Below are 22,361 nucleotides of genomic sequence, written 5' to 3'. Positions count from 1 at the left end.
CTTAAACTGGTGTCTGGGGGGAGGAGATTCAGACGGAGCTTCGGCGGTCTAGAGTTTCAGACGTAGAGCTGCACGCTACGGCTGTGGAAGCGAGACTGAACTTCAATAAAGACTTTTGTATATAACAACGAACTGGCGTTGGTCCTTTGTGAGCTGGGACCTCGGGCAGCTCTGACAGATACGTTTTTAATACGGCTTACACTAAATGGCATGAGACCAGGATATCTAAACATGACTAAACATATGATTCTGCCAGTCCACAAAGATCAGGCGGAGAGGTCCTGCTGTGTTAGAAGGATGGTTGGGTGAAAGAAAAAAAGGGGGGCTTCTCTTTTGCAACACCCAGCATGTTGAGCTCCCAACCTTGGGATATCAATCTTCCCCCCTTATTCACTAGCCCTCCACTGGCCTTTGGGAAACCAAAATGAATTGTTTCATCTGGCCTCCGCACCGGTCTGTGATTGACAGCTGTCAAGTGGAAGGAGCAATTCCTATTCACACTGCAGTTCCTTTCACACTGCAGTACCTACTAGATGCAGCCTGCAGGAGGGGAAACGGCAGTTTTAAACAATGAGAGAGTAGAGCATGAAGGAAGTTGGGAAAGGTTGTAACCAGGCTGGCATTTACATGTTAGCTTTTGCGCAGTACCAATTTCCGGTGTTTTTCCTTGTTAATTTATTTTTTAAAAAATAAAAACCTCCTCAGTGTTTCTCCCTTTGCAATCCATTTATTGTTTTAAACCAGGGCTCAGCAGACTTTTTCAGCAGGGGGCTGGTCCACTGTCCCTCAGACCTTGTGGGGGGCTGGACTATATTTGGGGTGTCTGTGTAAATGAATTCCTATGCCCCACAAATAACCCAGAGACGCATTTTAAATAAAAGCACACATTCTGCTCATGTAAAAACACCAGGCAGACCCCACAAATAACCCAGAGATGCATTTTAAATAAAAGGACACATTCTACTCATGTAAAAACACTCTGATTCCTGGACCGTCTGCAGGCCAGATTTAGAAGGCAATTGGGCCAGAGCCGGCACCTGGGCTTTAATTTGCCTACCCATGTTTTAAACAATTGTTTTTTCCCCCACTCAGTGTGTCTCCCCTTTTGCTCCCATGCCGTGAGCACTGCTGTAGTGCAAACTGCCTCCTCTTTCCATCCCCCTATGCTGCCCTGACTTCATGCAAATTCAGGATTGTGATGCAGCAGCGCCAATCTTCCAATGGGGGTGTGGCCTGATGATAATCAAGTGCAACTATAGTATAGAGCAGGCATGGCCAAACTCGGCCCTCCAGCTGTTTTGGGACTACAATTCCCATCATCCCCGACCACCGGTCCTGTTAGCTAGGGTTGATGGGAGTTGTAGTCCCAAAACAGCTGGCAGGCCAAGTTTGGCCATGCCTGGAAAAGAGCGATGGCCACCCACAGCCTTCGGCCTGACCCTGAACATATGTATGTTATTTTTTACACAGAAATAACTAATATATTTTGAAGTGTCTGAAGGAGGCCTTGCTTTGCCCCTGCACATTCTTCAGAATTTAATAGTAAACACCGTGTGTTGCACAGCCAAGAAGATGTGAAACGGCAACTACGCCATAAAAAATTAATAATTAATTGATTCCTTGTGAAACCGGAACTGGTATTTACACGTCACTGTTCAGCAGATCACAATTTTAGTGCTAAACCCTAGGCTGCAAAAAAAAAGAAAAAGAAAAAACCCAAAACATTACAAACAAATCTTTAATCTGCCTTTTTTTAAATGATCACGGAATTGTGTTAAAAGATTATTTAAGAGTTAGACTTTATGACATCTAGGCGAAGATAAGTACCTAAGATAGATCTAAATGTTGCATATTGAACGGCTGTCCTTTTTCAAAGTGCCACACCAGAAATCGTAAATCAGGTGGATTACGTGCAATTCTCTTTTTCTTTTTTTTCATAATTTTTATTGGGTTTTCCGCTTTTATAAAAACAAAACACACACAAATAATAACACATAACGAAACATGTATAAATTCAGCCAGTCCTCGTTTCATAACCTTATTCCCTGACTTCCCCCCATCCCCCCTCTTGCATCCCAATTCCCAAAATTATATCAGCAAGTTGGTATTTCTCCTCTTAACCATCTTATTCGTCTTATTACCTCTTTTGTAATTAAAATTGATATTCCTAAGTTGGACTTAAATTCTCTTCCATCGATTTTTCATTTTATCTTAATTAGAAGTCATATGAACCAAACCTAAAAGTCTTAGGAGTTTCTGATAATCTCCTCTTCCCTCCCTCCCATCCCCGGTTTTTGTCCCTTCCCAATGAAAGTCCAAGGTCAAAATTCTCAGCCTGGGTTCCTCACGTCCGAGGCTTTCAAATCTCTTTCAGTCCCTCTCCGCCGGTCTTGTTGGTAGTCCTTTATGTCAGTCGTCGAGCCTGGAAAAAACTCTTTCGGCATCCAAGTATATTCTCTTCCCACAAGGAGGTTTGTAGTCAACTGCTGGTAAATTTCCACAAAGCCTGTATCCTCAGAACCAAAGTCCAAACGGAGGCCCCAAACGTATCTCTTTATTTTAAGCTCCTGTATTCCATATTGTCCCAGGGCCTCCTCCTTCTTCTTCTGCATCTTTCGCAGACTTGTGGTAGATGTGTTCCCAAAGTCTCCTTGCTTGTATTCCACAGATATCAGCTTTTGGATGTTGCTTCCCAAAGTTACTTTCTCTTTTTCTTGTTTAGTCTCTTCCACCTCTGAATATATTGTTTCCCCTTCAGCTGTGGATTCTTTCTCATTCAGGTCCTCAACACACACAGCAGAGTTGCCTGTTCCCAAGGTCATAGTCATAAGTTGTTTATTCATGGCCAAGCTCTGCTCTTGTAAGGTTCCCACCAATTGAAACATCCTTTCGATTTCCACTAGTAACTTTCCATCCACAGCCATTATATCCATTGTAATTTCACAGAATTCCCCCTAGGGGGAATCTGGTTACTTGTTAGTCTTTTGCTCAACAACCCTTTAACTTCTTATTATTACTTTATTTCCAACAATTTTGACTCAATTGTAGCTCGTCTTAGTCCAGGGGGGTCTTAAACAACAATTTTTCCGCTTTAAATTGCCCGTTTGACAGCTTTGACAGCTGTCAAACTCCGCAGCTCTTACAGAGGCACAAAGGCAGGACGCTCCCGGGCCCGGGAGGGGGGGTTGTTTAAAACAAAAAGAAGGCTTCTGAAACTCCACTCTCCAGCATAAGATTTCCCTTAGCCAAATCTTGAAAGTTAATGTCCTTTTTAACTCACCCCACCGAGGGTAGGCTCTCCAGCTTAGCTCTTATGTCGTTGCTTAGATCTTCTGCAAGGGGGGGGGTGCGGACTTCCTTTTAGCACACCCCCCGGTCGTCTCTAATTCAAGGTAAAAAATTTTAAAGTCCCAATCCGTCTTACTCGCGGGTAGTTCTTTCAATCCAAATTTCCAAGGAAGAAAGTCAGCGCTCTCTGGTCATGGCTCGCGGCTTCGCTCCACCGAGGTAGCGATCGACTCTCAGTGCCACGCCACCCCCGTATCCCCTCCGCAGCCTTTAAAAAGGCTCTTTGCGAATCAGGGGGGGCGCTTAAGGCACCCGCCGAGTCTTCAGTCCGCAGGCATCCGCGCCTGCGGTTTTTAAGGGTCCCCGCGTCGCCGGCGCGGCAAAGACCCGTCCCCGGTGGAGCCGATTCCCTCCGCAGCTCGGAGGGAATCCGCCATTTCCAGATCGCGTCAACCCGGAAGTCCCGGATTACGTGCAATTCTCATCCCCCTGTCGCCTTGATGCCAATCCCTGGCACAGCTGATAGAGAAGGAGGAAAGGGGATCATCGCCTCTGATATTGTACGAATGCATTTAAGTATTTGCTGATTTTCTTCTCACGAGACTGCTGCAATCAGTTTTAAATCAGTCAGATAAAATTTAGGCATGGAGGGTGATAGGAACCTTTAATATAAATGCCACCAACATATAACACCTTGTTCGGGGGATTTGCACTGTCTACCAGTCGTCTGCTGGGTTAAGCTCAACGTTTTGTCACTAACATGTAATGTTAGATCCACTTCAGTACAAGGTAACTTGAGAGACTGCACTATCCCTTATACACCCAGTTAAATCGCTCTACTCTGCAGTGTAGTTTCTCTTTAAAGACTGCTCCAGAGAAATGTGGAGTAGAGCTTTCGGCTGCCCCTGTTCTGTGGAAAAGCATCCCTGTTGAAATATGACAGGCACCCCACTAACTGCGCCTTCTGAAAACAACTGAAGACATTTTTGTTTTGCCTAGCTTGTCCACCTGGTCTTGGTCTTAGATGTTTACTTTGATTTTAAAGAGGGAACACCCTACCTTCAGTTGTTTTTATGCTCTTTTTAAAACTATTTTTAGCTGATTTGTGGTACGTTTGTAAATTGCATTTTTAAAAGGTGATTTTTTAAACCAATATCATTATTGTTATGAGGTTGTGTTCAACTAAGTTCTGCTTTGAGAAGGGCCATTGAAATTAACAAACCTAAATTAGTCTTGTCTATTCATTTCAGTGGGTCTACTCTGAGTAGGGCTAGCATTGACTGCAGCTCTTTGGGAGGGATTCAAGTAATGAGTCCTGTTATGTATTCAGTGGTCTGTGTTTGTCTGAGCTTGAGTCCGGACTACGGATTCTGAGCCCATGTTCTGATTCGATACATGACATCCAATCACAGAACATTTCAGGATTTGGGCCTCTGAGTTATGATTCGCAGCTTGGAAGTTTAGACAGCCAATCACGTTGGGAGTGGGAGTGGCCCAGGTCTTTAGAAATATATATAAGCAGTTGCTTTGCCCCGTTGCCCAGTTCTGTTAATTTAATAAAGGTTCTTGCTGTTGTCACTGTGTCTTCCCTTATGGGAACCCACGTACCCTTCAAGTCCTTTCACCAGAAGCTAAGCAAAAGGACTCTAACTTGCACAAAACGGGGATTAACCCCTTCCCTCTGTGCCCCCGAAATCAGTTCTGGAGTGATTGGAAGAATCCCTGGAACAGAATGTGGGAGAGGATGTAATCATTCCTTCTGGCAAGCATTTTGTTTGCTTTAAAATGCTTTTAATTACCGAATTTTTCGCCCTACAAGACGCACCCCGACCATAAGACGCACCTAGTTTTAGAGGAGGAGAACAAGAAAAAAAATGTTCTCTCCCTTTCTGGAAGGGGCTCCGTTTCTCCTCCCGCTTTGCTGAAGGGGCGCTGCGCAGCTTTCCCTCTCTGCTCAGCGCCCCTTCAGCGAAGGGAGGCTTCAGGCAGCTATGGAGCGTCTTATGCATCTTATGGAGCGAATGCAGGCTGTACAGCTTTCGCTGAAGCCAGGAGAGCAAGAGGGATTGGTGCGCACTGATCCCTCTTGCTCTCCTGGCTTCAGCGAAAGCGGCGCAGCCTGCATTCGCTCCATAAGACGCACACAGATTTCCCCTTGCTTTTTAGGAGGGGGAAAGTGCGTCTTATAGAGTGAAAAATACAGTATATCCTTCAAAAGATATTGGTGGCTTTGAAGTCTCTTAAATATACAAATGAAATTAAAGAACAGAGTGTGTTTGGGAGCCCAGGTGAACTGCCCAAATTGCAGCCAAAGGTCTACCATTACTTGGGCTGACACTGAGGCCTCTACACCAGGGCCATATTCCCTTCCAGGGACTACAAGCCCATTGTGGACAGGGTTGGCATTGCAACAGATTCACAGATGGCCATCTTCCACCCAGGCAAAACTCAGTGATTTCTATATAAACCATGCACCCTACATACATCTCTCCATCCATCATAGAATCATAGAGTTGGAAGAGACCACAAGGGCCATCGAGTCCAACCCCCTGCCAAGCAGGAAACACCATCAGAGCACTCCTGACATATGGTTGTCAAGCCTCTGCTTAAAGACCTCCAAAGTAGGAGACTCCACCACACTCCTTGGCAGCAAATTCCACTGTCGAACAGCTCTTACTGTCAGGAAGTTCTTCCTAATGTTTAGGTGGAATCTTCTTTCTTGTAGTTTGGATCCATTGCTCCATGTCCGCTTCTCTGGAGCAGCAGAAAACAACCTTTCTCCCTCCTCTATATGACATCCTTTTATATATTTGGACATGGCTATCATATCACCCCTTAACCTCCTCTTCTCCAGGCTAAACATGCCCAGCTCCCTTAGCCGTTCCTCATAAGGCATTGTTTCCAGGCCTTTGACCATTTTGGTTGCCCTCCTCTGGACACGTTCCAGTTTGTCAGTGTCCTTCTTGAATTGCCCAGAACTGGACACAGTACTCTAGGTGAGGTCTGACCAGAGCAGAATACAGTGGCACTATTACTTCCCTTGATCTAGATGCTATACTCCTATTGATGCAGCCCAGAATTGCATTGGCTTTTTTAGCTGCCGCGTCACACTGTTGGCTCATGTCAAGTTTATGGTCAACCAAGACTCCTAGATCCTTTTCACATGTACTGCTCTCAAGCCAGGTGTCACCCATCTTGTATTTGTGCCTCTCATTTTTTTTGCCCAAGTGCAATACTTTACATTTCTCCCATCAGGGAGGCAAGAGTTATTATCACAGTTGAAAAACACATTCTAGGCAGGCAAAACACGTGAGCAGAGTTTGAAGAAGGGCTGGTGAAGGTATGGCTTACTGAAGGGGCGTGGCCAAAGGAGAAACTCAGGTGTGGGGGCAATGACAATAAAGATATTATTATTATTATTATTATTATTATTATTATTATTATTATTATTATTATTATTAAAGGGGCATGGCCAAAGGAGAAACTCAGGGCCTGAGAGAGGGGATGGAGGACTTCATTTTGCCCCCAGGCCTGAGATTTGCAGTCTGTGCTGTAGTATAGTGGTTCCCAACCTTTTCTTTAATATATATATATATATTTCTCAATAAATGAGACAAAAAATGAAAATAAAATAAACAAACAAATACTGATACAAAAAGAAACAATACATATACCCCCTATACTACAAATATAGATTCTACATACCCCCGTGACTTCCCTCCACCACGACTCAACTTCCTTTGGTTCAACTTTAAATATTGTCATTGCATTCTTTGGATAATGCACCTCTTATACTCCTTTCTAATTATTTTTCTCACTTATACTTTACATACTTAATCCGTGTATATCAACATATTCTTTTCAGAGCAGTGTTTTCCCATATATTCCTCGAAACATTGCCATTCCAATCTTAATTTTTTATTTGTCTGAAGCCCTATGGCTGCTATAAACCTTGCTCCCAACCTTTTCAATATGGCGTCCCAGCAACCCAAATTTGCTTGGTGTTGTGGTCCATTGATTTATCATCACATGAATTTTAGACCGTAGGTCTTCGGCAGAAGTCAGTTTTGTGCACGTTTAACTGAAATGTTGCCAATTTTATAGCCATGGCTTGAGGCACCTGAGCAAAAATGTACGTAACGCCCCTATTAATGTGAAATTTGTTGTACTTACAAAGTTATTCACAGTATGGTTTATGGGAATGTAAGAACGCCAATTACATGATTGCTGGATACCCGGAAGGGAGCTGCAATAGTCACTCAAAACAACTCAAAACAACTCCCTTGTGGTGAACATTCACCACATGTGCCACCAGCCAGCAGAGACTGGTTCCCAAGTGTTAAAACATAAGTCTTAAGCCTTTCTGATGTTCCACTACAAGTTGTAAGAGGTTTGGATACACGTTGTAAGTGGTATTCATCATATTTGTTAAGGATTAAAAGCAATTGTTTGGGTATTTACTTCAAAAGCCCCACCACCAACTTGCAGGGGCCTCACCAACTATGTGTGGGTCATGACCCACAGGTTGGGAAATGCTACTATAGCATACCCATAATAACACCTGGCTATGGAGGCAGGGCATGAAGCAAACTGAGAGTACAGTGGACGCTCGGGTTGCAAACCTGATCCGTGCAGGAGGCATGTTTGCAACCCGCAACCCGTTCGTCTGCGCATGCGTGGGTTGTGATTCGGCGCTTCTGCACATGCGCAAAGCGTGATTTAGCGCTTCTGCACATGCGCTGAAACCCAGAAGTAACCCATTCCAGTACTTCCGGGTTCAGTGCGCTGCACAACCCGAAATTGCACAACCCGAAGCGTCTGTAACCCGAGGTATGACTGTACAAGTTCTATAGAACCTTCAAAGAACAAGTCACCTCTTAATGTGCTGGCCCTTAAGCACCTGAGTTATACCTGAGTATTTGCAAACTCTGGGCCTCAGACATTGGCCCTTTCTTTGTCTGTCAAGCACCCTTAATAACTATATGATATCCCAAAAAATTCAATGGCGGGAGGGTGGAGATTTTCCCAGAGAAATGCTGTGACAAATTGTAAAGACACATTGAAATGGTAATTTTCTGAATGGCTCAATAAAATCAGCTTAACACACAAGCATGAAAAAGTTAGTGTTCAGGGAGGGGGGAAGCTTCGTTCAAATTTCTCACATATTGGGGCATGCCTCACTGGTGATTTAATTAGAGATAACTGAAGAGGCTTATCTGAAATTGCTATGCCTTATGAATCCGGGCTCTAGACATTCAAATGAAATAGCATTTGATGGCTAATATTTTACAGATCACCTCTTATTTTTCATCACTTCTCAAAATAATTGGGGTATTCTCTGCTTTTCAGGGGTATCTTTAATTTCCTGAATGCACAGACTAGGTGTTCTTTTTTGTTTTTATCCTTCTATGCTTTCACCCATTACTTCCTATTTAGGATAAAATGTCATTGCACTTCCAACTACAGTGATATCTATTAGGCAGCTGAATTTGTTAAGCCAAAGATCTCAGTAGCAACATTGATGAGATCTACTGAGCTAGGTATCATCAACTAACTGGCAGCCTGTAGGCCACTTTCTGAGTGGTGCTGGTTGGCCTTTCAGAAGGAAGGAGGAACTCACCCCCCCCCTCCTCTTATCCTCATCTTCAGGCTGGGATGGGAATTAGGTAAAGGTAAAGGGACCCCTAACCATTAGGTCCAGTCGTGACCGACTCTGGGGTTGCGGCGCTCATCTCGCTTTATTGGCCAAGGGAGCCGGCGTACAGCTTCTGGGTCATGTGGCCAGCATGACTAAGCCACTTCTGACGAACCAGAGCAGCACACAGAAACGCTGTTTACCTTCCCGCCGGAGTGGTACCTATTTATCTACTTGCACTTTGACGTGCTTTCGAACTGCTAGGTTGACAGGAGCAGGGACCAAGCAATGGGAGCTCACCCCGTCATGGGGATTCGAACCGCCGACCTTCTGATCGGCAAGCCCTAGGCTCTGTAGTCTAGACCACAGCGCCACAAAAGGTCATTTGGCTGCGGCGAAGAGGTTGGGGGCATGGAGAAGCTGCTGCTGTAAGGGGAATTCCCCTCTAATCCCAACAAATTCAATCTTCTCAAAGTGGCTTCCCAGAAGAACTGAAGTTCATTACACCAATGGTGCATGGAGCACCTATCATGCCAATCCTTGCTCCGTTGTGTTCACACTGATCTCAGTCTTAGCTTTATTCATCTCTTTCACATTTCCTATAACGGGGAACTGTCCTCACAATGAGAGTTTGCACATACAGTCGTACCTTGGTTCTCAAACGTAATCTGTTCTGGAAGTCTTCTGGTTGGCTGCAGGAAGCTGCGTCGGACGTTCGGCTTCCAAAAAACATTCAAAGACCAGAACACTTCTGGGTTTTTGGCGTTCGAGAGCCAAAACGTACAAGTACCAAGGCATTCAAGAACCAAGGTATGACTGTATCTGCAATTTTGGAGAGAGGCAAAAAACAGAATTCTCAAGACAATGGTGCATTCCCCACTTTTCTTTTTTGTCACATTCAACATGTTTGAGTCTTTACCTTGTTGAAGGCAATTGAGGATTGCAGGCTGTTGTTCCAAGCCATAGCAACTCCTTCGTCATCCTCCACTCTCCTTATGTTAGTGAGAAAGCACTGGAACACTGTTGGATCCAGTCCATTTGTCCTTGCATATTACATCAACCCTGGGCCATAAGATGACTCTTTCTCCAAAGCGAGATCCGTATAGCTCCGTGGAAGGGAACATACTGTGCAGGGAAAAGGTCCTAGGTTCAATCCTGGCATCACCAGATAGCACTGGGAAAGACGTTTGCTTAAAACCCTGGCTAGCTGCTGTCAGACAATGGTAGGTAATGTTGATCCAGATGAAACCAGTGGTCTAGTTTGGTAACGTGACCTTTCCAGTCCTGAATATGTTCCAGCATGGATATCACCTGTAGCTCAATTTTATAAAGTTGTGTTTAGCTGGTTTACACTCTATCTTCTACCCCTTCCCACTGCTTAGACTAGGCATAGGCAAACTCGGCCCTCCAGATGTTTTGGGACTACAGCTCCCATCATCCCTGACCACTGGTCCTGTTATCTGGAGGGCCGAGTTTGCCTATGCCTGGCTTAGATGTCTTGCAAGACTGTAGGTGTCTATGGAATGATTGTACCTCATTGATAGCACTTCTGTCATGCATGTAGAGACAGGTTCAATCCTCAGCGTCTCTGGGTATGGCTGGGAATGCCCCATCTAAAACCTTGAAGAGTTTCTTCCAGTCTCACTAGACAGTATTGAGCTAGATGGGCCACTGACAGTTTTCTATGTTCCTAAGAGACATTGGTTCTTATGTTGTTGAGAGCCAGTGTGGTGTAGTGGTTAAGAGCGGTAGTCTCGTAATCTGGGGAACCGGGTTCGCGTCTCCGCTCCTCCACATGCAGCTGCTGGGTGACCTTGGGCCAGTCACACTTCTTTGAAGTCTCTCAGCCCCACTCACCTCACAGAGTGTTTGTTGTGGGGGAGGAAGGGAAAGGAGAATGTTAGCCGCTTTGAGACTCCTGAAAGGGAGTGAAAGGCGGGATATCAAATCCAAACTCTTGTTATTGGGATATGCAGGGACCTTTCCTAGCTAGCACTGCACAGATACATACAGTGGTGCCTCGCAAGACGAAATTAATTCGTTCCGCAAGTTTTTTCTTCTTGCGAGTTTTTCGTCTTGCGAAGCACGGTTTCCCATAGGAATGCATTGAAAATCAATTAATGCATTCCTATGGAAACCGCTTGCCAGGCTGGCGATGCGGAGAAGGGCTTTTCTCCCCACCGCAAGCCTTCAGGACAGGTACGGGAACAGAGGGGAAGGGGCGCAGCACTTCTCCTCTGTTCTCGGGGCTTGCGGTGGGAGGAGGGTTTTTCCTCCCCACCGCCAACATTCAGAACAGCATTCTGAATGTTGGCGGTGGGAAGGAAAACCCTCCTCCCACCGCAAGTCTTCAGGACAGCCATCCGAAGGCTGGCGCAGGGAGAAGGTCTTTCCGCCCCACCGCCAGCCTTCGGAGCAGCCTTCCGAAGGCTGGCGCGGGGAGAAGGTCTTTCCGCCCCACCGCCAGCCTTCGGAGGAGCCTTCCGAAGGCTGGCGCGGGGAGAAGGTCTTTCCGCCCCACCGCCAGCCTTTGGAGCAGCCTTCCGAAGGCTGGCACGGGGAGAAGGTCTTTCCGCCCCACCGCCAGCCTTCGGAGCAGCCTTCCGAAGGCTGGCACGGGGAGAAGGTCTCTCCAACCCCACCGCCAGCATTCGGAGGAGGTCCGAGGACAGTGGGGAAGATGCGCTGCGCTTCCCCGCTGTCCCAGAGATTTCCCTATGGGCTTTCGTCTTGCGAAGGAAGCCCATAGGGAAATTCGTTTTGCGAAGCGCCTCCAAAACGGAAAACCCTTTCGTCTAGCGGGTTTTCCGTCTTGCGAGGCGTTCGTCTTGCGGGGCACCACTGTATACTGTGGTACCAGGGTTCTCCAACATCTTGGTACTCAAACAACTTGAAACCCAAACACTGCAAACCTGGAAGTAAGTGTTCCCTACTTTTTTCAGAACCAAACATGCTCTGTTTTGAGTGTTACGCTTCTGTTTTGAGGGCCACACTTCCTATTTGAGTGCCACACTTTCGTTTTGAGTGTTACGCTGAGGTCTGTCTGTTTTTGCTATTTATTTTTAGTTTTGGTTATTGCAGCTTTTTTCTTTGTTTTTGTGACTGTGCGGAACCCAGTTCAGCTACTGATTGATCGATTGTGTGACTGCAGGACAATGTTTATTGCTTTCATTTTATGGATCAATGGCCTCATTAGATAGTAAAATTCATGTTCAATTGCTGTTTTAGGGGTTGTTTTTAAAAGTCTGGAATGAATGAATCCATTTTGCATTACTTTCTATGGGAAAGCGCGCCTTGGTTTTGGAACGCTTTGGTTTTGGAACAGACTTCCAGAATGGATTAAGTTTGAGAACCAAGGTACCACAGTATAAATATATCATTATTAGTCTTCAAAAAATCAGAGTTTTCATAAGTGACCTGGATTTGGGTGGAGGGGATGGGAGGACAAGAATGGCAAGATAGTGAAGTTTTTTGAAATAAAAATAAACTTTTTAAAAATGAAACTTTTCAGATTTCTTATCTTGGGTCAGCGGTTGGATGCCTTTTCTCCTGTAATGTTCTTTGAATAACAGACAAGCCAAAAGAGCAAAAGTCAGGGGATGAGGGGACTGGAGAACAGAAGGCAACATTACTGGAACAACCACCTTCAAACAGCTTCACCCAGCAAGGCCTTCTGCGATGCGATGCAATGCAATGCAATGCAATGCAATGCAATGGGGCTTCGCCGGAGCAAGCACTTAGAAGCCTTGCTATCAAAAAGACTTTTTCTCAGACTTGCGTGACCTTCTCTTGCAGTTCAGCTTTCAGGTTCAGATGAAAGTTTGCATAACTGCATCACGGGTTCCCGAATTACTTTTGACACAGAAACCATGCTGTCTTTGCGGTGCCCTAGCTGGAGGCAAAACAGTGAGACAAGAGCAGCAAACGGCTCTGACAGTCCCAGGTTGTTCCGACTGATAAATCTGCAAGTGACGACCTCTGAGCCCAGACACTGCTTTGTAGGGGTCATGCTGAAAACAAGGTAGAAGAGAGCGCCACAAAGTTTAAATGGGAGGAAGGAGCTGCGCAGGAAAGCAGAGAGATGCTGTGGTTCTTTGATGGATGGGAGGGCAGAGAGGAGAAATTATTTTCCCCTCCCACTTCACTTCTGTTGTAGACAGAAGTTTTGTCCGGGTTAAGTTCTGGGGTTCAAACCTAAACCCAAAATCTTGTATACTCAAAACCCATCGGGTTAAATGGCAAGCAGGTTTAAATGGCATGCAGGCTTGCCAATGCCATTTTTCCTGGAATCCTTGTTGTTGTTGTTGTTGTTGTTTAGTCGTTTAGTTGTGTCCGACCCTTCGTGACCCCATGGACCAGAGCATGCCAGGCACTCCTGTCTTCCACTGCCTCCCGCAGTTTGGTCAGACTTCTTGGCTTCGAGAACACTGTCCAACCATCTCGTCCTCTGTCGTCCCCTTCTCCTTGTGCCCTCCATCTTTCCCAACATCAGGGTCTTTTCCAGGGAGTCTTCTCTTCTCATGAGGTGGCCAAAGTACTGGAGCCTCAGCTTCAGGATCTGTCCTTCCAGTGAGCACTCAGGGCTGATTTCCTTCAGAATGGATAGGTTTGATCTTCTTGCAATCCATGGGACTCTTAAGAGTCTCCTCCAGCACCATAATTCAAAAGCATCAATTCTTCGGCGATCAGAATCCTACCCCTTCTAAATTTTTAATATATTTTTTGCAACACACGTAAAGCTGAATGTGCACAAGTTAAATGCATGTAAGTTGTGGGCCTGCTGTACAGAGTAGGAATTGGAGAGGGATTTGATTCAGTCCACCTTTAAAGGAAAATCTATCAAATTTACATTTTTTGAAACAATACATAAAGCAAAACGCAGCCGTCTTTCAAAATTCACACTTACCTGAATATTGTGATTCATATATTAAGGGAATGTGTGCATAAAGATGCATTTATCTGTGAAAACAACATAGAAAAATGCATGATATATGGGGAAATTCCTCGCAAAATGTGCTTGAGTCAAAACCACATGTAAGACCCACTGTGAGCAACTGGATAAAGTTCCTCAACTTCAGAGTGGTCTCAATGTTTCCCCTTGACCCCTGTCCCTCCTGGCTCATCAAATCTAGCAGAGAGAAGCTGTCTGGTTGGGTCCAGAGTGTGGTTGACCCTTTGCTGCATGAGGAGGTGCTCTGTGCTGCACTGAAAGAAGCAGTGCTGCAACCACTCCTAAAGAAACTGGTTCTGGACCTTTTGGATGGGACCTTTTGCCAATACCTGCTTTTAGGGAGAAGGTGGTGGACACAGCTGCAAATATTCTTGGAGGATGCAGATTATAGTGGTACCTCGGGTTAAGTAATTAATTCGTTCCGGAGGTCCATTCGTAACCTGAAACTGTTCTTAACCTGAAGCACCGCTTTAGCTAATGGGGCCTCCTGCTGCTGCTGCGCCGCTGGAACCTGATTTCTGTTCTTATCCTGAAGCAAAGTTCTTAACCTGGAGCACTATTTCTGGGTTAGCAGAGTGTGTAACCTGACGCGTATGTAACCTGAGGCATATGTAACCCGAGGTACCACTGTACTTAGATCCATTCCAATTTGGGTCCAGGCCCGGCCACGAAATTGAGTTGACCTTGGTCACCCTGATGGATGACCTTTCCTTTGTCACTTGTACAATTTGTATACAGTGAGATTACACGAGCACCCCCCCTCACTCAGCTCTCTTAGTCTTAATTCCCCTCGTTTACTGATGTACACCCACCAAACCCGAAAGTCAGTTGCCCTGTTATTATCTTTTCATTCAGCAGCCTAACAGCCCACGGATAGAAGCTGTTCTTTACCCTGTTGGTGCGACTAATCATGCTTCTATATCTTTTGCCCGAGGGCAGGAGATCAAGAAAGTGCCGGCCAGGGTGTGACTCATCCCTGAGAATTTTCCTCACTCTCCTGCGGCAACGTTCTTCCACTATTTCATCCACTGGATTCACAGGACAGCCCATAATATCTTGTGCTGTATTCACCACCCTCTGTAGGCACTTCCTATCAGTTGATGTCAAACCAGCGTACCACACCACAATGCAGTATGAAAGGATACTTTCGATTGTGGACAGGTAGAAGGAGATCATCAAATGTTGATTGACATTGTTCTTTCACAATACTCTGAGGAGATGGAGTCTCTGTTGGGCTTTCTTAACCACCTGGGTTGTATTTATTTTCCAAGTAAGGTCTTCACTGAGATAAACTCCTAGGAATTTAAAGGAAGAGACTCTCTCCACACAGCCCTCCCCAATGTACAACGGGGCTAGTTAGTTACCCTCTCTTCCTCCAAAAGTCCAACACTATCTCCTTTGTATTGCTGATATTATTTTTATATTTTTGAGCTCCCATTGGTATTTGATGCCATCTACCATGGGATCCTCCTGAACTGGCTCTGGGGAATGGGAATTGGGGGCCCTGTATTACATTGGTTCCAATCCCACCTCCAGGACTGAGTCCAAAGAGTAGCATTGGGAGAGTGGCTTTCAGGAGACGATCTTTCTCCAGCATCTTGTGTCTCAGACATTTCTAGGAGGCTGCTTTCAGCTTTGTGGGTCCGAACAGCTTCAAAAATAAAACTTGCTTTTGTTCATTCCTAATCATCTGTGGCTGATGATCCCAGTCAATAGCAGATGGGACATCCTGGCTCTCTGAGGAAATTCAATTTTCAGCGATTCCTAGTAAAGGAGACACTTTGAAATGATAAGGCCAATAAGTCATTTGTTGCGTCAAGATTCCCTTCCCTTTCTAAAGCTCCACATCAATATTAGCAGCTCATTTAATGGATTCTCATCTGCCTAAGTGAACTCACGGAGCTGGTGTCGCAGGTATTTATAGTTGTTTGCCTGATAATTGCTCTGATAATTCTCCCTTTTTATTTTGGCTTCCATAAGGAGAAAGCAGAACCTCTTATACCTCCAGGAAAAACAATACCACAACAAAAAGTCTCTGTCCACCCTTCCCCTCACCCTATCACATTTTACAGCTAGTGTTTTCCAGGAGATTTTAGGTCTGTGTCCATGGATGTAACCCCTTTTCAGGACCAGTCCAAGCAGAAGTCGACTGGGAACTGGCAAGGAGGCAGCATTCTCAGCTGCACCAGGCTATTTTAGTGGCACACAAAACTCTGGTCTCCAGCAGAGTGGAATGGTCAGGCGGCTGAGGAGGAGCCAACATATGTTCAATTTTCTCCACCTGCCTAATGATAGGACTGGCCCTTTTTATCCTCAAAACAGTCCTGTGAGGCAAGGTTTTTATCAATATGAAATTGCTGCTGGTTTTTCAACATATCAAAGTTTTTTCTATATTTTATGTTTAATTGTTACATTTGCTTTGCATATATGAAATTGCGTAATTGTTTCTATTGCCAATGTTTTTACCGAGAAATCGCTTTGAGATGTTTTGTGGGAAGCAATTTGGAGATGGAATCAGATGAGTAAATGAATGAATGAATGAATACAGGCATGCATGCATGCATGCATAGGCAAGGGTAAAGCGTAAACAAAAAAATGCAAATGAAAATAACATAAAAATTCATTATTTTGGGGGGAAATCGCTTTGCAAAAAAAAGGGGGTGCATTAAGCAAAATGGTGTGCAAAAACAAGTGTATTAGGAGAAATTTGCACTAAAATGCCAATGAATTTTCATGAGGAGATTGGGTTTTTTAACAAAATGCAAACTGATGTGGAAATGTGGAGAACTGAAATTAAGACAAGGGGGGGGGGAGAAACTGAATTTGACAGATTAACTCATTTGGGCTAGGCATAGGCACGATGATCAAGATAGTTGAACTAGCTCTCCCTCACACAATTCTAACCATGTGGGGAAACTGAACACCCAAATAGGACTTACAGGATTCATGTAAACATGGCGTGCAAGTTTTATTCACCTCACATACAACTTACTATTTTCAGAAAAGTTTCCATTAGAACCAGCTAGATATTAATGCATCATTTATTACAAGGAGAGACAGAGAGAGAGAAAGAATGAGGCTTTTTTTGCTGTCTCTTGTGTTTACAAGGGGAGACAAAAGTTTGTCCTAAGAAAACATTTTGCAGCAGAGATAGATCTCAACAGGGTGATATTTTTCTTTTTTCTTTTAAAAATGAAGTTGCAGAAAAGTATAGAGAGACAGAAAAAACATTTCACATTCTTGTCCCCTTTGTTGTTTCCCCTTCCAGAAAGTTCAGCAGTACACAGTCATCGTTCAGGCCACAGATATGGAAGGAAATCTTAACTACGGTCTCTCGAACACGGCGACGGCAATCATTATGGTGACAGATGTGAATGACAACCCACCCGAATTCACTGCCAGCACCGTAAGTATCAATACATCAGCGCAATGATGTATGGACACACAACGTGTTTGTAATTCATGGACATTTGATACGGCTCGTCTCCGTTTGCCGGTTTGGCAGATAGAAAGAACTTGATAGATAACTGTGTAACAAAGACTTTCAGCAAATAAAAATTGGGGGGTTGGGGGAGAAAGAGAGAGAGGGAGTTGTGAGAAATGATTCATGAAGAAGCTCTGCTATCTGGCTACCAGTTTGCTCTGAAGTGGAATACTGAGAAAATGAAAAGATTGTGGAAATATATATTCTCTCCATGTCATGAGATGTTCACCTCCTCCTCCTCCTCCTCCTCCTCCTCCTCCTCCTCCTCCTCCTCCTCCATTATAGTCTTCTTCCTCTTCTTCTTCCTCTTACGTTCACTATTCTGGTCACTTAGGCACCACCAGCAAATAGTGGAGACACATTGCCGAAAAAGAAGCCACATATTTGCATTAAAATGGCATATTGTTATTATTATTATTTAAATTTATATCCCACCCTTCCTCCTAAAGGAGTCCAGGGTGGCAAACAAACATATTTGAGAGAACAATAAAAATGTCTAAAAACAATGGGCGCTATTCAGTTAGCTTTCCCTCAGAATCAACCCACTGAAATCAGTGGATGTGACGAAGTCAGGGTCCATCCATTTTGATGGGGCTACTCTGAGTAAAACCCACCTGGTTCCAACACAGATGCAGTCTGTGAAATATGTCTACCTAAAAGGATTGTTGGAAGAGGGAAACCTTCAGCAGCTGCTGAAAAGATGGCGCCCATCAGATATATAACAGGAGGGAGTTTCAAAAGGGGACATTTTGGGGTCCCTCAAGCTTGAACTGACATGGGGGGGGGCCTTTCGCAACCAGCAATGACGTCTGGGTAACTACTTTTATCTTCTTCAATGGGATTGTTCCACGGCAGATCACCACATCTTTACAATATCTGTGCTACTGACTCTCAAACTTTGGAATTGTTGAAATACATGCAACAAAAAAATTAACCAATTTGAGCTGTGTGACTCAAATTGGGTCGACTAGACCCAATTTTTTTAAGCAATGTGGACTAAAGTCGCTTCTGGGACCCCTCTGGGATTAGAGCCCCTGAAGCTTATAAGCTTCATCAGTTTCACAGTAGACTGGCACCCCTGGGTGCCACAATACTAAAGACTTAATTCCCTTATTGTGCAGAATGGACTTCCTGATAAGATGGTTTCTGCAGAAGCCCCTCACCTAGGTGGAATCTACACACATATAAAAAAAATTCTGAAAATGCTTTTTTCAAAACGCGTATTTAAAAGTACAGTGGTACCTCGGGTTAAGAACTTAATTCGTTCTGGAGGTCCGTTCTTAACCTGAAACTGTTCTTAACCTGAGGTACCTCTTTTAGCTAATGGGGCCTCCCACTGCCACCGCCATGCAATTTCTGTTCTCATCCTGAAGCAAAGTTCTTAACCCGAGGTACTATTTTTGGATTAGCAGAGTCTGTAACCTGAAGCATCTGTAACCCAAGGTACCACTGTACATTGAATTTTCCATAAGGCTCGCCACCGCCATCTATTGTCACATTGTATATTGCACTTAAAACATTTTAACTGGATATATAAAGGGAGAGATTATTTCTAACCTATCCTGGTCTCAAGGGATGCAGGTGACACTGTGGGTTAAACCACAGAGAATAGGACTTGCCGATCAGAAGGTTGGCGGTTCGAATCCCCGCGATGGGATCAGCTCCCGTTGCTCGGTCCAAAGTGCAAGTAGATAAATAGGTACTGCTCCGGCGGGAAGGTAAACAGTGTTTCCATGCGCTGCTCTGGTTCGCCAGAAGCGGCTTAGTCATGCTGGCCACATGACCCGGAAGCTGTACGCCGGCTCCCTTGGCCAATAAAGCAAGATGAGCACTGCAACCCCAGAGTCGGTCACGACTGGACCTAATGGTCAGGGGTCCCTTTACCTTTACCTTTAACCTGGTCTCAAGCTGAGTAGGACTTTATACACCCAAACCAGCACCTTGAACTTAGCCCATTAAATTATATGAATAGAGTCAAAATTGGACATGATTACCATAATTCCATACAGTGCATCTCAACGTAGTCAGGAAACTGTAACTCGGTGATTTCTGTGTCCACTCAGGCTGCTTTCCAGAAGATGAATGCGAGTGTCCCTGCTTAGGGATCATTACCTTTATGCCAGGCAGACTTTCCCAGCAAAGGTGCCTTCAAATAGAGAACTGTCCTCTATAAATCAGATTGCATGGCCACCTTGGTTTTCATACCCAACACCAACAAACCTTGGGATCCACTCTTCTGCATTGAATCATAGAATCATAGAGTTGGAAGAGACCACAAGGGCCATCGAGTCCAACCCCCTGCCAAGCAGGAAACACCATCAGAGCACTCCTGACATATGGTTGTCAAGCCTCTGCTTAAAGACCTCCAAAGGAGGAGACTCCACCACACTCCTTGGCAGCAAATTCCACTGTCGAACAGCTCTTACTGTCAGGAAGTTCTTCCTAATGTTTAGGTGGAATCTTCTTTCTTGTAGTTTGGATCCATTGCTCCGTGTCCGCTTCTCTAGAGCAGCAGAAAACAACCTTTCTCCCTCCTCTAGGTGACATCCTTTTATATATTTGAACATGGCTATCATATCACCCCTTAACCTCCTCTTCTCCAGGCTAAACATGCCTGGCTAAACATCTCTATAAATCAGATTGCATGGCCACCTTGGTTTTCATACCCAACACCAACAAAACTTGGGATCCACTCTTCTGCATTGTTTGTGTGTGTGTCTGAATCTTGTTGCAGAAAAGTTTTAGAAGAAGAAGAAAGTCTAGGTTTTAACTTACGCAGATACCAAAGAACTAAAAAAATTTAAAAGACTGTGTTGCATTCCAGAAATACTGTTGCAGACTGAGGGTGGTGGCGGGGAATTATCCACCAAGCATCAGAGTGGATTCAGTATGTGGAGCAGCTTCTGATAGGTCATTAAAACGTCCTAGGCCACAATTCACACCACATGTTTGAAGTGCTGTGGTAACTGGCAAAGCTTCCCCCAAAGAAATATGGGAGCTGTGGTTTGCTAAGGGTACTGAAAGTTGTTAAAGGTAAAGGGACCCCTGACCATTAGGTCCAGTCGTGGCCGACTCTGGGGTTGCAGTGCTCATCTTGCTTTATTGGCCGAGGGAGCCGGTGTACAGCTTCCGGGTCATGTGGCCAGCATGACTAAGCCGCTTCTGGCGAACCAGAGCAGCGCATGGAAACACCATTTACCTTCCCGCCCGAGCAGTACCTATTTATCTACTTGCACTTTGACGTGCTTTTGAACTGCTAGGTTGGCAGGAGCAGGGACCGAGCAACGGGAGCTCACCCCATTGCAGGGATTCAAACCACCGACCTTCTGATTAACAAGTCCTAGGCTCTGTGGTTTAACCCACAGAGGGAGAAAGGTTGTTTTCTGCTGCTCCAGAGAAGCGGACACGGAGCAATGGAGCCAAACTACAAGAAAGAAGATTCCACCTAAACATTAGGAAGAACTTCCTGACAGTAAGAGCTGTTTGACAGTGGAATTTGCTGCCAAGGAGTGTGGTGGAGTCTCCTTCTTTGGAGGTCTTTAAGCAGAGGCTTGACAACCATATGTCAGGAGTGCTCTGATGGTGTTTCCTGCTTGGCAGGGGGTTGGACTCGATGGCCCTTGTGGTCTCTTCCAACTCTATGATTCTATGATTCTATGATTCTAACCCACAGAGCCAGGCGGCTCCTATTCGCCTCACAGAGTTACAGTTCCCAGAGTTTCCTGTGAAGAGGGGTTAATTGTTAAACCTCTCTGGGAATTGTAGTTCTGCGAGGGGGGTCTCCTACCAACTCTCAGCACCCTTAACAAACCACAGCTCCCAGAATCCTCTGGGAGCAGGCATGACTCTTTAAAGCGATATCATAGTTCTTTAAATGTATGGTGTGAACCTAGTGGCATATTTGTTTTCCTGCATGTGCCTGGCTTGGAAGCCTCCACATGTTGACAGGATCTACCAGACTCTGGAAAAATCTCTGTTCCAGAATATTTCTTCCTCAGCCCAAATGCAGTTATCAGTTAAGACAGCAAATAGGAAGCAAAGCCCATTCTGCAGCATGAATTTAGACAATCGTTTTCACAAAGCTAAACAAGATGCTGAACTTGACAGTCCTTTGCTCTGACTTAGCAGGACTCGTTTTATGTTCTTGTGACTCCCCTATCGTTCTCTCATGGAAATGCTTTCTTGTGGAAGTTGTAAATAGATTGCTTTTGAAATTCCAAACAGATCTGAGTGTGCCTTCATAAGAGAGTTCTCACCTAGTGTGAGAATCTGGATCAAAGGTAATGCTTTGGAAAGGCATGTCTGGTATTTACACTTTCTCACTTGTTAGTAAGTACACTGTCTTCTGCTGTGGGTTTATTTTATTTTATTTTATTTTATTATGATGTTCACAGTGTTTTGTGATGTTTTGAGCTGTGGGGGATTTTAAGCAGAGCTGTACACATTCCACACTGTGATATGTTCCTCATTTAAGGCAGGGATAGGTAGCGTGAGGACTTCCAAATCTTGATCAGCTTTTCACTCCTATCCGTCTGCATGGCCAGAGACGTAGTCCATCTCTCTTGGGAGAAAATGGAAGAGTGCGCCAGCCCAGGGTGCATGGGCCTCACTCCACCAGCCATGAGGAGAAGGAGGTCCCAGGTGAGCCTCCTTGGGGAGAGAGCATTCCACAAACAGGGAGCCACCACAAAAAAGGCCCTTTCTCGTGTCGCCACACTCCTCTCGCAGAGGAGGCGCATGAAGGGATGATGTGAGTTGCAGCCGAGTAATAGGCCACAGACTCCCTATCCCAGCACAACCAGTAAGCTAAACTGGTTCTTGCCTTGTAAGCAGCTTCCATACTGCACTGCAGCACAGACTACTCACAGCATTCTAAGACTCAAAGCAGGGGTTAAGATGGTAAAACATTTTAAACTGTCAGGAAAAACCGGGTGGGGGAGGGGAGAGAGAGAGAGAGAGGCTTCCCTTTTAACCTTCATTTCAGTGAAAGGTAGTGACATCTA

The 22,361-nt window shown here is 45.0% G+C and overlaps 1 protein-coding gene across 7 annotated transcripts in view; it reads left to right on the top strand.

Moving 5' to 3' along the window:
• CDH4 (cadherin 4) overlaps positions 1-22,361 on the top strand; it is an 806,167-nt gene that overhangs the window by 705,949 nt on the left and 77,857 nt on the right. For all 7 annotated transcript variants that reach the window (XM_083507371.1, XM_083507375.1, XM_083507374.1 and 4 more), the window contains one exon: positions 17,143-17,280. In XM_083507371.1, the coding sequence (XP_083363497.1) occupies positions 17,143-17,280 (138 nt within the window). The remainder of the gene's footprint in view (positions 1-17,142; positions 17,281-22,361) is intronic.

This window comes from Podarcis liolepis (assembly GCF_965112155.1).
Source record: "Podarcis liolepis genome assembly, chromosome: 6".
Classification (NCBI taxonomy): Eukaryota; Metazoa; Chordata; class Lepidosauria; order Squamata; family Lacertidae; genus Podarcis; species Podarcis liolepis.
The sequence above is the reverse complement of the archived record's forward strand: the minus strand, read 5'-3'. Positions and strand labels throughout refer to the sequence as shown.